Below are 15,221 nucleotides of genomic sequence, written 5' to 3'. Positions count from 1 at the left end.
TGTAGTTCTAAGGTTACTGTGTAAACGTCCATAGCCTTTAAAAAGGGGAAAAAGAAAAAAAAAAAAGACTGAAATAAATCATTCCACCTTCTAGATGGATTTTGATTCAGTATGCACTAAATGTGACTCAGTATCCACAAAAGCCCTCATGAAAGACAGCTCAAATTCTTCACTAATTATCATGCTTCCAAGTTACAGTATGTAAATATCACACAGAATAAAGTTAGTCTTGTTAGACTTTTTTTTTTTAATTCTTTAGAAAAAGGATGTCGCTTTAGAACTATTCTAGCTCCATGGAAAATACTTTTTATTTTTCACACGTTTGATGGGCATGTTATTGGAAGTATGCTATTAACCGCTGTATGATTGGTATATAAATATATAGATATCACAGATAAAAATTTTGTTTCTTATCACTTTGTCTTTCTGCACTGCTTCAAACCAGTAACATTTCAACAGAGACCTCAGCAAATTCTCCAGCTCTAAATAACCTCTAGTGGATCTACTAATTATAGAAGGCTGTTTCTCAGACATCTACAATGGGTCAAAATAAATTGTGTGAATACTTTTTTTCTCTCATTTTCTGTCACTTAGGTTACCAGAAAGAATGTGTATTATTTGAGAAGAGGATAGGGATAAATTTAGCAAGCTAACAGACATCCGGTGGTTTATAAATCATGCAGGTGGCAGGGTTGCATTCAGCTTACATAGTTTTATCTTGACTAAGAAAAGTAGGGAAAAAATATCCAAAATCCTTTCAGAGGATTCTTTTTGTTATAATAACTCTCCAAAGTAAGTGTTCTGGTAGGTAAGGAATTAGAAAAAATTAAACCTAGTGCTGTATCAAAAGGACTCCTATCCTGGAAGTTGGTAGTTGCAGTTGGACCGCTCTAACCCCACAATGCCTTACGCAGTTTGAAAAGGCCTGACCTCAGTGGATCTGTGTGCAGAATTAGGATATACAGACTAACAGTATTATAGGAACATCCTCTGCAGGTCTTTTGTTTGTTCATATTGCATTTCTCATCACAAAGTTCTTTTGTACCTTTACAATAGTATCCAACTTAGCCTTTAAAAAAATAGCAGCAGATAACTATAGTACTGTTTCCTGATAAAACACCAAATAATACTTGTTTCCTTGGTCTATATTCCAAATACACTACAACATTGTATGGTAATGTCTTTAACTACAAGTTAGATAATCACAGTGGAAAAATAAGAAAAGGAACCATTTTTCTAAGAGAAAAGAAAAACAAATGTGGAGAATGAGCAGAATCTTCATCGATGTTTAAGGAATACCTATAATTTTCTTTCCCACCAAGATTTCTAATAGTAAAACAGCACAAGTAACATCTAGGTACGGAACTTCTGGTGCTCAAAAGGAGGATTAGTTCTGTCAAGCCTTTGGGCAGTAACCTAAACTGTTTTCTAAATCCTGTCTCCATGAAAAAAACAAAAATAAAAAAAAAAAGATTAGATAAAAGAACAGAAAACTGGGGGGGGGAAAAAAAAAAAAAAGACATTCTCTATAATCAGGAACTTACACGCTTCACTCCTAACAAAAATTTTCAAAATTGTTATCAAAATAAATCAAAAATAAACAATCAACAACAACACCACAAAACCCACTACTCAACAATGATTATATTTATTGTGTTTTACTGTATATAATTTCAAAGAAAATTAATATTGGATGAAAGGATTTATTTTTTATGAAGTGACTGTTTCTGATATATGGACAGAAAAGATAATGAAAGTTGAATCTTTTTATTAAGACTTTGCATTTTTAGATTCTTGTCTACAGCTTCTTTACCTTCTTTTCTTACTTAATCATTAACAACATATTTTACTGTATCATTGGATGAGGTGTTAAAGATTGATCATATTTAGCCCCTCCTCTTACTTCTTCTTTCAGAAACTCATTTTATATTTGGCATAGATGATTCTCTAGAACAAATGAATATCCTTTTCCTGTTTAGGATAAGTTATTAAAAACAAATTGTAAAAATTTCACTCAAAAATATTTTTCTGGAAAAATATTAAAATGCAGTTTGGCACTCCCAGACCTAAAGATTCCGTTCCCATGAAAGTTTTAAAGTAGGTCAAAAATGACAGCAGTTTATTAGACTGAGTAATATAAAGTCTAAAAATATTTCTGGTAGGATTCAATCTGTTCCTTCAACTTTCTGAACATTGCAATGCAGAACTGTAAGGTCTGCTATGAAACTCTTTTTCACACGTTCTAGAAAAGCCTTAAGTATTGTTTGATCTAATTAAAACCCAAGAAAGTGTAGCTGGTATAGATTTTATTCTCTCCTTAACTTTTTGATTAATATTTTTTTTTTTTAGAACGTGTTATAGGGACAAGAAATATGACCCTTTACAGATTAGAAAACAGAAAGTGAATTTAATATTGCTCAAAAAAAACCCACAAATATAATCTATGTTTATCAATATCACTGATATATATTTAGTCTGTGCATTGTCACAGTGACTTGGTGAACCAATCTTTAAAATAAACATTTTATTAAGTTTCTCAGACAAGTACTAATCACACTGAATAATCCTGAAGTAACTGCTTTAGAAAACATTATACCTGAAGAAATAAAGTTTATCAATGTGATTGAATATGTTTGGCAAAACTTTGATTCATTCCCTCTGTAAAAAGAGACAGTTCATATTTGTTTTTTTGCTGGTGTCTCTAAAAGTAATAAAAAAGACCCATCTACATCTTAGAGGTGTTTTGTGTGGGTTTGTGTGCATGTGTGTTTTACTGTGGTTGTTGTTTGTTTTTTCCCCTCTGGGGTGGAAAGAGGCTGGGCGAAGGGTAGGGGTTTAGTCATAAGATGGTAATTAAGCAGTGCTAATGAGATTTATCAATTTACCATATTGGGCTGTCAGGACAAAAACAACAGGCAAAAAGGTTACAAGGGAAAAAAAAAAAAAAACCTAAAGGAGCTACATGGCCGCTCTACAGTTTGACAGATACTGTGCCTGGAGTAAGTCAGGACTCACGTTTGAGTCCCTGTATTGTCTGGTTTACAGCTGCCACTGACTGACAGAATTATCAAAGATCCGGTCCTGCTATGGATGCAACAGGATACCCCAGAACTGCACAATTCTTTTACTGAAGCCTTCAGCCAAACGCAGTGTAAAAAAAAAAAAAAAAAAAAAAAAAAAGTATATTGTACAGGCAACTAGATTCTAGTATTGCCTTGCCATATGATTGTTTGTTATTTACATATCTTAAATTAGTTTCAGTCACATTGTGATACATAGCAGCATAGCAGTCATCTTTAGCAATTAATACAGACACCAAAAAGTTGAGCCTGCTTCATTGTTCATAACTATACTTTGACATTTCCTCCTTGAAACCATTTGTGACATGTATGACAACCTTAGTTCTGCCGCTTCAACATGTTTTGAGGTTTACTGATATCCAAGACAATTTAAATTAACTCAGGGACAGAATGTGACAAGCTACTGCACAGTGGCAGAAATGATGCCAATTCTCTGCATGCTCTTGCTGCAGAGACGTTCCTAAAAGCATTACTTGCATGCACCACTGAGTTACACTTTTCTTCGAAACTCCTTATTTCCTTATCTAACTATGTAGCAGGCCATGAATGTGGCATAACAAAATGGGTTCTAGGAGCTTCTCTCATTTACTATTTACTACATATATTACGTTATTGGAAAGCGTGAAGACCTTTCTCCCTGAAATGAAGTCTGCTCAGCTCTCTTGGTGATGGAGTACGGCTCTGCAGACTCTCTTCAACATGTTTGTTCCTTTAACTTCTGACTGATGTCTCAAATACATTTAAGCAATTAAGAAGTTTTAGGGCTACACTCCTTATTGCCTCTTATACTCTGCTAAAAAAAACAGAAGCAATGCAAAAAAAAAAAAACAAAAAATAACCTTACTATGAATTTGCAATGGTGCAATTGAAAACAGAATGAGATTATTACTACATGTGACCAACTTTTCAGTCATAGTCATGCTTTGTACTTGACTGTGAAAGAATACAAATTTTAAATACAGGCAAATGGTTACTGAAATTTGTTGGAGGATTTTTTAGGATTTACAGCACTGGAGTTGGAGACATTAGTGTACTATTACTGAAACCTATTACTGAAAATAAAAGATGGGGGAAATAGGTATTTTCAGAACACACCCCAGCTACTCCTCAGCTGTGAAAACAGTCACCTAAAAATGTTACTGCAGCTTGCAATACTAGTGGTTTCCTTAAGACAGATCTGCGTTGTTAATTCAGATCACATCCATGCTTAAAAATCTGATAACTGAGTAATGGAACAGTGTCATCTCTCGGCACCACAAGGTGGTAATGAACAAGAGTCTTAAGGCATCCACATTAATTGTGAAGATAAAGTAGAACTGAGGAATCTCTGAAGATAAAGGAAATACAGAGCTATCTTTTTTTTTTTTTTTTTGAGTATTTAAAATGTAATGTTTGCTTCAGCTACTGACTTAAAGCCACAAGTTCCTTCCACCACATAAATACCTATAAATACCTGTTTTGGACTTACCGTTACTCCAAAGAAGTTGGTTTCATTCATAGCATCCAGAAAAATTTTGCCAAGTTTGTGATTTGTATAGTTAAAATCTTCAATTTTTTGGTGTTTGTTAGTGGCATTGAGATACTTCATTGCCCGCTGCAGAGTCTTGGCAATCACCCATATTCCGTCATAGGCGTAACCATGAAATTTGCTGGATTGCCCATCACCTCGTTTAGCATTGTATTCCCTTTCATATTGCTGTGGAGTCTGCAGAGGAGAAAAATTTCAGTCTTACTTCAAAACATATCATTTTACAGATTTGGGTCCAAATCTACACCATGAACTGCATGCTCCAATTTAGATGTTTGCATGACTAATATAGAAAAGGCAACCAAAGAAAGAAGCAAAAAAATCCAAAAATATGTGCTGCTTGAGTTACAGACTGATGGTGGGACCAGAAGGGTTGATATAGGATACAAAAAGACTGAAATGCAGTTGTTCTGCTTCTCTGTATGAAGAACAACTTTGTTTGTTTTGCTTTCATACAGAAAGTTTTAGTTCAACCAAAGCTGTCAGCCTAGGGTGCACATTGGTGAGCCATAATACCAGAACATACTAAGTCTGTATCCCTGCAAATTATTGCTCTGATTACATTCTATAGGGTAATGCAAATCAATTAATTTTTACTTAAGCAACTATTTGCTTAATATGCAATTATTTAAGCAGCAATTTGTGTACATTTTACACGTTTACTATGCTCTTTATGGTGTGCTCTGTTATGATGAGTTGCCTTTTTGTAAAGATCCCTTTCGTGCTCAGTCAGCAAGGCATGAAAGACAACAGATGAAAAAAGATGAAAAGCAGCAAAATCAGGCATGTTTATTCATTGGCTAGAGTTTGCATGCATTTGTTCTATGATAAAATATTATGTACTTTATGGAAATGCCACATATTTACATGCTTAAAGCAAGCCCCACCCCTAGCCCCCCGTTCTGAGTTACATATCACCAATGAAATTAGATATTTGCAGGATTAGGGACAAACATAAGAGTTTTCTATTTCTGTGCTCAGTTATATTAATTTGCCACGATACAGCATGTAATATTGCAGACTCTAATTCAAGCTTTATTGTATACTTAGCTGTAAGATGCATAGAGGGGATGCATAAGATGCATTGGAATTGACTTCTAAATATTTTGAAATTGCAAATCAATGGAAAGAAGAGAATAACTATGATGAACACCAACTCTGCAGAAGCACCTTGTAACTTGACCTTTTTCCTCCATGCTTTATTGTGCCATGATGTTGTGAGACTACTGACTGTATAAAAATATAGCTAGAGGAAAAAAACTAACCCTTCCTGATATGGTCTTTATCATTTTTGAACTGAGAGGCTCAAAATCCACTCCAATATAACCTTCCATGGCTGCAAGAAGATTTTTGCTGAGACACTGTGAGGAATTAATCCAGGATTCCCACCAAAGGTTTTCATACCACCCTGGAATAATCCACTGATATTTGCTGCCATACATTTCTTCGTCATAAGCCTACAATGAAAGAAAAATAGAAAAGTTAATAGATATTTTAATAGACATATTAAACATAAAGAATATTGTTTATTGTGTTTTTCATCATTAATGAAGTAATGGCCTGACTTTACAGCAGTAGAAGGAGGAAACTATGGGAATGCAAAGAGGAAATATTAGTCACTCAGAGCATAACTGTTTTGAAAAGTATCCCAAAGATCTTCCCCAAAGCCTATCAGATATATAAAGATGAATAGCAAGAAATACAACATAGGAAAACCTCCTAAATACATTAATACTAAAATTAAAATTGGGCTTGAAATCTGTTATAATGGTGCCAACTCAGTTCAGAAATGCATTATGCACAAAGCAATTTTGTTTGGCCCCTGGTTGCAAGAGCTGATGTTCAGCCAAAATCAAATTTCATGCATTTGTATACAGTGCTGCTCGAAAGTGCTCCTGGTCTGAAACCCAGTGTTTGCCATCTCATATGTTATTATACAATCCACATAAATTACTTGTCTTTCTCTCTCTCTTTAATTCTATCCTTCCAGAAATACATCTGTTTTTGTTTTCCTGCCCATCTCCGCTCTTTCTACTGATACAGTGACACTGCATCCCATGTCCAGCTTTGAGGAAAATAGCAATTCCATCCTGCAATACGTTTTGATGTCCAAACAAGTTTCTGCTACACAATGAGGTGATTCAAGGCCTTTCAGTGATATAGTGTCTTTTATTTGTCAGTTTTCAAATCACCGAGGACACAAATTAACACTGAATGGTACTTTTAGAGAAGGGCAAGATTTGACAGCTTCCTCTGCTCTATACAGATTGAAGTATCAAACCATATGTTGCAGGGCATTATTAGCTATGAAGTATCCTGAACCTGGAGCTATTGGAATTATTCTGTTTGCATGAGCACTTGAGTCTGTCTTCTAAATAATCTGTAAATGTCCTGGGATATTGTGTAAAAATTAAGTTTCCAAATGGCCAGAAATTCTGTCCTGGAAAATGAGGGATCATGCCCAACAAGGCTGCAGTGAAACTTTTTCTGGCAGCTATTCCTTTGAGATCTGGTGGAATGACAGAGTTGGAAGAGTGATCTGAGGAAGCCAAAAAGAAGAGGAACAAAATTAATTCCCTTAAAGCTGAGCACCGTGTCACTTTTCCAGTGATAGCACAACTAGTGCTTAGGCCTAAAGAAGACTTATATTTCAAAACATTGGTTGGTTGGTTGGTTGGTTGGTTGGCTGATTGGTTTGTTTGTTTCGGTTGTTTTCCCCACAGTTTCCTCCCTGCTGATTCTGCTGCATGGAGATGATTCTGATGCTTAGGAGATGCACTTCCTTGACATAAAACATATGGATCTTTCTTGAGCTGTTTGAATGCATACAGATCACCTCTTACAGCTTTTAGATTCTATAAGGAAGATTAATTGGCACACAACAGCAGGGTAAAGAAGGTTTACAAATGCTATCAGAACAGTGTAAAGTAGTTACAGTGTCTTCCCCAATCCTTCCTGTATGCCCTATGCAGGCTACAGAACCCTGATTACAGCCAAGCATCTAGGGAAATATCCTCAGTATTTTCTGCCCTTGTGAGACTGAATTTGGTATCTTTTTTAAAAACTTTAAATTCTTGTTTGAATCCATAAAGAGATACTTATTTAGAACAAAAAAAATATTTTGGAATTGCAAAATGCTTGGTGAGGTAGAAGCTCTCGCTCAGCACTTTACACACCTATTTTGTCACTGTCCCTTCTCTCAAAAACTCACATTAACAAACAGAGCTGCTGCCCAGAAATTAGCCAAAGATGAGATGATCAATTAAACATTTTTTTTGCTCTTATAAATGGCCATACTTAAAGGTTAGCTGACTATTTAAATGAGTTTTAAAATGTAAGCTTAACTGAGCCTTATAGAAATTAGATACAAACAGGTTTTAATAATATGCCAAAATTAAATCTAATTTCTAAAGTGTATTATGCTGGAGATTTTGATTAATTATGACTATAGAGCAAGTTTGAAGAAATTGTTTTATTCTGTTAAGGGCATAAAGAAATCAGGACAAAAGACAAGCAGGCACCATGCACTTGTTAAAGAGACCCTTGCTATTAATTAGTTTTAGAATAAGCTAATTAACAGAATTACTTACAAGTTATGAAATGATTAATTTATTAATCAGACTGTAAGGGATGTAAGGTTGGAGAGGATATACTATATTATTTGTGCATGGCAGGGAACTTTATTTTTAACTGCGAAGTGTTTCTCAGTGTGTCAGCAGGGATGTTGATTCTTCCCTTTGATTGTTTTGTACAATGGGCTTGCATTACTCAAAACAGGAGCAACACATTCATAAAAAGCTACAGGTTATCTTTGCTGGTGCTGAATCTGCATTCATATGCAAATGAAAGTCTGCTCCAGTTGTTTAAAAGAAAACAGCAGCAACAACAAAACACACTTAATTCTGTAAGGAACCATTTTTACATCCTTCAAAAACAAGACTTCGCTCTTAGTGAGCTTTTGCCTTTGCTAATGGAACCATTACACTGAATATCATTAGGATTTTATCTGCAAGCTATTTTATGGATGCTGCCTTATTTCAAATTTCATGATATCTAAAACAGAGCATAACACATTTGGTGTTCATTTAAAATACACATCTTCAACACATATATGGAATGCTATTAGAGACAGACTGGTAGGAAATATGTAATAAGGAAGCCCCAAAAATTTTGTGAGATATAACAATGCCTCTTAGTAGTCAGAGAAAGCCAGTTTTGCTTTCAACATAGCACATCTGAGATCTGGAATCAAGTGTAAATCAAAAAGCTGAATCACCTCAGCCTCTGTAAAAAAGCTTTCTGCGTGTAGGAAACAAATACTGGTATACTGTGCAAAAGTGTCTGCAAAACCTCACCCCCATCGTCTTTCCATCCTGTTTCCGTCATGTCAGCATGGACACATCTTACATCCCACCTCTACAAAATGCCTGTAGACTTGTGCATTGCCATGAACCTCCATCTGTTTCTCATTAAAAATCAATGGTGCCTTTAATTCCAAAGCCGAGACTCAGCAGTAAAATTCTATGAGCTCAAGGAGAGTAGAATCCAGTCCTTCTGTATCAACAGGGCTGATTAAACCTTGCTTTAGTTATTATTAAATGTTTACTATAAGAGACACGCAAAGCTCATGCAGTGACATATGTGTAATATTCACCTTCTTTAACTGTCTTCAGACAGATAATTGTATCAGCTAGGCTGACTTGATGTGCATCCCTATGGCTTAAAGATACGTGGAAAAATTTCCACTAACTTTTTTAGACAAATTTTCTGCAGAATTTGAAGTTTTCTTTGGGAAGATAGTGCAGTTGCATGTCAATCCAATTTCAAATGAAAAACAAAACAAAACTAAACTTGACAACAGTCCAACATAGCTGAACAGTTTGGCTGTTGAATCGTTAGGTTTTGAGCAAAATACCCTTATTTCTATTCCATGAAAAAATATCACTGTCATCCCACTGAGGTGAAAACAATGGAAAGCTAGGATTTCCCACAGAACTACAATTGCTAACTGCTTTTGACACTCATGTTAAATGAATAGCTAAGATTATGTAAACCATCATAGGAAACACCTGCTAACATTCACTTAGGCTTGATTTAGTCCTGTCATGTTTTTAAAGTTTCCCACTGGATTAGGCTACCTTTTAGTCCATTTATCACTGAGTTATGTGCAATGCTTCCTTTGTGTGTATATGCATGTGTGTGCAAAGAATATCCAGGTAAAATGAAAACGAGCATATAAACTCTAATGGAGGTCCTGAGGAAACTTCACAGTGTATGACTGTTGAATCCAGACAGAAAACCAAGGTATACTTTAAAGACTTTCCCACCTACATAAATCATTAACAAATAGTATTCCTGTTATAACCACTATCAGAAATGCATATATATATTTTCCACCGGTACAATAGCACCTCTCTCTAACAAACCCAAAGCTCTGTTATATTCTTCAAAATATAACAGGGAATCACAAACACAACCTGTCTGAAGTTACACCTGAGGAAGGGGGTTAAAAAACTTGACATAACTAAGTTATTGTGCTCTTAGATACATAGCTGTAGGAGTGCATGAGTCAACAATATATTTTATGACTAATAACAAGCTTACTGACACATTGTAGTGTATTAATATATAAATGACCTACTTTGAACTGCCCTCTCCTGCATTCAGTCTCCTGCTGAAACTCTCATATTAATATATTTATTAAAGCATAAATACATAATCTCCTCGTTTTCTCCAGGCTCCAGAAAAAAAAAAATCCACCTTATTATTTTTGACACTAATGTACTTTAGAAGAAGCCGTCACTCTTGAAACTTGAATTACGCATGCTTTCTGTGTTAGTACCAAACTGTTCCGGTAGAAAGCTGCACCAAGTTTTTGTGTTCAAGAGACAGTCCCTGCCATAAGTCCTTCAGACTCTTCAATCCTCAGTATGGACAAGAAGACACCTTGCCCATGAGGATTTCTAGGATTTCTTCAGCGTCCTCATGGATACACAAACATGGAACAGAACTGTAGAGGAAAGCAACAACATACTAAGAGAAGTGGCCTTAGTAAGGTCAAAAACTTGCCAAGTACTGGGTTGGCAGACAGCTGTGATTAGGACACCTCGGCTGGGCAAATGAAGCCCAGTCACCAGAGATCTGTAGAGGATGTGAGCCATGGAAAGAACCTTCTTTCTTGCAGGAACGGAAAAATTGAAGATTATCTTTGTCAATCCAATTTAAATTCTGGAACAAAAAGATCTATATATAAAGACCAATCGGAGCTGAGAAGAATGAAGAACCAAATAATGCTTTCCATTTCCTTTTAGATGCAAACAGATTTTGCTCCTTCCAAACATATTCTGCAATAGCTCCTTTCCAAATTTTGCCAGCAACTAGGACAGATGCTGAATAAGAGCCAACATATGTCTGAGGCACATGTAGCGCTCAGATTTTGAACATTTGCCTTTCCTTTCTTTGCTTGGATAGGCAACTTTGTTTCTCTAAGTGAACATCGAAAGACACCCTCTGAAGTTTAAGTGCCATCATTATTGCTTTTCCACTATATTCTTTGTGTTATTGGCTCATACTGGATTAATCTGGTTATTTAGACTAATAATTCAATACTAGTACAAAACAAGGCCCACTAAAATCTGCCTATTTGGGGCTCATTTATTTATTGATCAGATACAAAAAAAAATCCACATTTTACTCCTGCTTCTTTCAATGGCAATCAGACTGTTTGCAGCACATTCAAATACATACAAACAAATGGTGAAGATACATTCAGTGAAATTATATATGCTGGTCTTACTACATTTCTTTTAATTCAAATTCCGTATACTTTTACAAAGTAATATTTTCTTTCAGTAAGAATATGTCAAAGGTACAGTAAGTGGGAAGCGAATGGTGAGTATACAATTAATAACATTTTGGGTAGCAGAAATAATTAGAGTTGTTTGGTTAACCTCTAGAGGAACCGTTTGAATTTTTTTATTCTTCCAGAGCAAAACATGCAAAAATACGTACATGCAGACCTAATGACCAGAGCACAGCTCTTTGACATGATGCAAATCTGCCAGTTCTCTGCATCTGTAGCTACATATACAACTACATAAACAAGTGTTTCCTATGACCTGACATGAAGTTCAATCTGGCATTTAATTCCAAAACAGGAAAGCAGAAATAAAATCTAACCATGAAGGCTGTGCCTAAATTCCACTAAAATCAAGTGCAAAGTATTTTACTGAAACAGAAATGGAGCAAAGCATATGTAACTGTTTATAGTCAAATATATTTTTATTCAAATGTACCACATCTTTATTCAGATATGCAATTACATATATTTACTTACACAGCAGAAAACTTTCACAGCCATTTCCTCATCAAACTGGCCAAGGATTATCCGAACGTCATTACCCTGTAGATTAAATAAGATGCAAGGAAGTTAAATACAGTCACAGCCTTTCCAGAAACAACATCAGCTGGCCATTCAAATCATGTGGAGAGTTGGAACAGATTACAGCTGCAGACAGCAAAATTCATTCAGAACTATTCCACGTTGTACAAGTTCAAGATCTTGAAACAATGCAAGAGGGGGCAGCTGAAGTGTTTGAAAAAAATGGTTACGCAATTGCACTTATGAGAAAAAAAAAAAAATGTAATGTTTATCTTGTGAAATATTATTACTCAAAAACACTAAATTACCAAATATTCATTTGATGTCTTGCAAGATTTTTTCTTTTAATATTAATTTTGTATATTAAAACATGAAAATGTTTTGAAAACAGGTACTTTTTGCTGTTTATACAAACTAATCACATGAAGATAAGAGAATGGAGATATGTGAGATAAAATGTGTTCATATTATGCCCTTTTTGGTAATTTTAAAAGGTCTTATTCATACAACATCTCCTCTGCAGTCACTATAACACATTTTCAATCCCTCTTTCCTTCCCACATCCAAACAGAAAAAAAAAAAAAAAAGGAATCATACTGAGAATGTATGACTGACTTAAAAAGAAATCATTTTACTTTCATACTTAGAAGTATATTAACAAAATATCCCTAAATATTCCTAAATTCAGGAGCACATACAGTTAAGTATTCCTTGAGAAACTGGTCTGGCATTCTTTCACGCGAAAAATTATGGTTAACTTCTATAAAACAAAAAACAGATAGTTTTTTATAACTTAACATTACCTTTTATTTCACACAAAAGCTGGGTTCTCAGTAATAGGTTGAGCAAATATGATTTTTCATTTCTTTTATAAAAGACTGGATTAGAATTACTAATAGCTCTTTCCCTCTCCAAGGAAAAAAGAAACAGATGATTCAGTGTGAATTTCAGTGGTGAAAAACATTCCGGTTTTAATTAAATCAATTTATCAAAGATTTTCAGTTTAGGTAATTTCTATGTTTATTTCCTGTTCAGTATAAAATACCATTATGGACAGTGAAGAAAAATACTATAATGCCTCTGCAGTTCAATGCATGAAATTTATCTTCGCATGGTCAAAATGGTAAAATACATAATATGCTTTGCTCATTCTGAACCTGTGCATTTTCAATAAGCCTACTTATCTTTATTTTTATAGTTAGCCACAGGTTGATAAAGCAATATAAATCTTATTGAAACAGATTAGATTCTTTTTAAACAAATCTAGCAAGGTCATGTGAAACTAAACAAACATATTATGCTCACTGTCAGCAATAGTATTACATTCTTTGTAAGGACAAAAAGTAGATTTAGGAATTAAGTGGCAAAAAAGCTCATCCATGTTTTCTAGTTTTCACGTTTTAGCAATCATTTTGGTCACTCTTGGAACTCCAAATTGCTTGACTTCTCGGAACATAAAAACACATATTTAATATTTTAAAAATAGTAGGTTGGTTGAAAAAAAACAAGTGACACAGCACTGAATTATTAAACTTAAAATTGAATAAATTCCTTTTCATTTTATAACATGATGAGAACCAATAATAATAATAATAACACCACCACCACCAAAGAAACAAACAAAAAACCCACAGGACATGTGCTGTCTCATAGATTAGGAGTGCCAGAGGCTGTAGGCAAGACGTACAGGGTAAGAATGCATGTGCAGCATCGCTGCTCACTGGCTGTAGACAACTTTCATACTGAAGGTATAGTAGCGCCTGTGGTACCATGCCCTAAGACATTACTTCCAACTGATTATCACATAAGCCACAACACATTTCCCACAGTAAATATGCTTTTATAGTAAAGCACTATGAAAAGTGTACGGTCCAACCTATTTTTTTTCCCCAGAAATATCTTTTCAATATTCTTACTGGCTGCTGGGATTGTCTTATACTAACATCATTGTGCAACCGGTTTGGCAATAGCACTCAGGCCCAAATCTTGTACATCCAGACACACAGAATCATAGAATCATAGAGTATCCTGAGTTGGAAGTGACCCACAAGGATCACTGAGCCCAACTCCTGGCTCCACAGAGGACCAGCCAAAAATCAGGCCCTATGTCTGAGAGCGTTGTCCAAACGCTTCTTGAGCTCCGGCAGTCTCGGTGCTGTGACCACTGCCCTGGGGAGCCTGTCCCAGTGCCCGACCACCCTCTGGGTGCAGAACCTTTCCCTAACACCCAGCCTGACCCTCCCCTGTCCCAGCTCCATGCCATTCCCTCGGGTCCTGTCGCTGTCCCCAGAGAGCAGAGCTCAGCGCCTGCCCCTCCGCTCCCCTCGTCAGGGAGCTGAAGGCCACCATAAGGCCTCCCCTCAGCCTGCTCTGCTCTGGGATGAACAAACCAAGGGACCTCAGCTGCTCCTCAAACATCTTGTCCTCTAGACCCTTCACTATCTTTGTAGCCCTCCTTTGGACACCCTCTAATAGTCTTAGGTCCTTCTTATACTGTGGTACCCAAAACTGCACACCAGTGCAGAGCAGAGCAAGACAATCCCTTCCCTCGACTGGCTCGCAATGCTGTGCTTGATGCACCCCATGACACGGTGTAGTGGGTTTACGTGGCAAGGTTTTGGTAGCAGAGGGCCATAGGGGTGGCTTCTGTGAGAAGGATCTAGAAGCTGCCCCATGTTTGGTAAGGGCCCCACTGCTGACTAGAGCTGAGCCAGTAAGTGATGTTGTTTTGCGCCTCTGTGAGAGCATATTTAAGACAGGGAAAAAAAATGGCCTGTGGTGAGGACCGTGGTGAAGCAGGCTGTCCCCCTGCAGCCCATGGAGTACCACTGTGGAGCAGGGTTCCACGCTGCAGCCCGTGGAGGAGACCACGGTGGAGCAGGTGGACCTGCACTGACGGAGGCTGCGGCCTGTGGAAGACCCCTGCCGGAGCAGATTCCGGGCCGGACCTGTACACCGAGGAGAGGAGACCACGCAGGAGCAGGTGACCTGGCAGGAGCTGCTGCCCGTGGGGGATCCAGGTTGGAGCAGTTTGCTCCTGAGGGATGGACCCCGCGGTACGGACCCATATCTGGAGCAGTTCTTGAAGAGCTGCTGCCTGTGGGAAGCCCACGCCGGATCAGTTCAGCAAGGACTGCATCCCCTGGGAGGGACCCCACAGCACAGGGGACAAGAGTGACCGAGAAGGAGCGGCAGAGAAGAAGCCCTATAGACTGACCATAACCCCCATTCC

The 15,221-nt window shown here is 36.8% G+C and overlaps 1 protein-coding gene across 3 annotated transcripts in view; it reads right to left on the bottom strand.

Annotated features, from left to right (window-relative positions):
- The window catches only part of GABBR2 (gamma-aminobutyric acid type B receptor subunit 2), a 477,610-nt gene that overhangs the window by 235,070 nt on the left and 227,319 nt on the right, over positions 1–15,221 (bottom strand). For all 3 annotated transcript variants that reach the window (XM_048079587.2, XM_048079588.2, XM_048079589.2), the window contains 3 exons: positions 11,945–12,010; positions 5,874–6,065; positions 4,549–4,785 (listed from right to left, as the gene is read on the bottom strand). In XM_048079587.2, the coding sequence (XP_047935544.1) occupies positions 4,549–4,785; positions 5,874–6,065; positions 11,945–12,010 (495 nt within the window). The remainder of the gene's footprint in view (positions 1–4,548; positions 4,786–5,873; positions 6,066–11,944; positions 12,011–15,221) is intronic.

This window comes from Anser cygnoides, chromosome 2, assembly GCF_040182565.1.
Source record: "Anser cygnoides isolate HZ-2024a breed goose chromosome 2, Taihu_goose_T2T_genome, whole genome shotgun sequence".
Classification (NCBI taxonomy): domain Eukaryota; kingdom Metazoa; phylum Chordata; class Aves; order Anseriformes; family Anatidae; genus Anser; species Anser cygnoides.
Note: the sequence above shows the minus strand (reverse complement) of the source record. Positions and strands in the feature narration are given on the sequence as shown.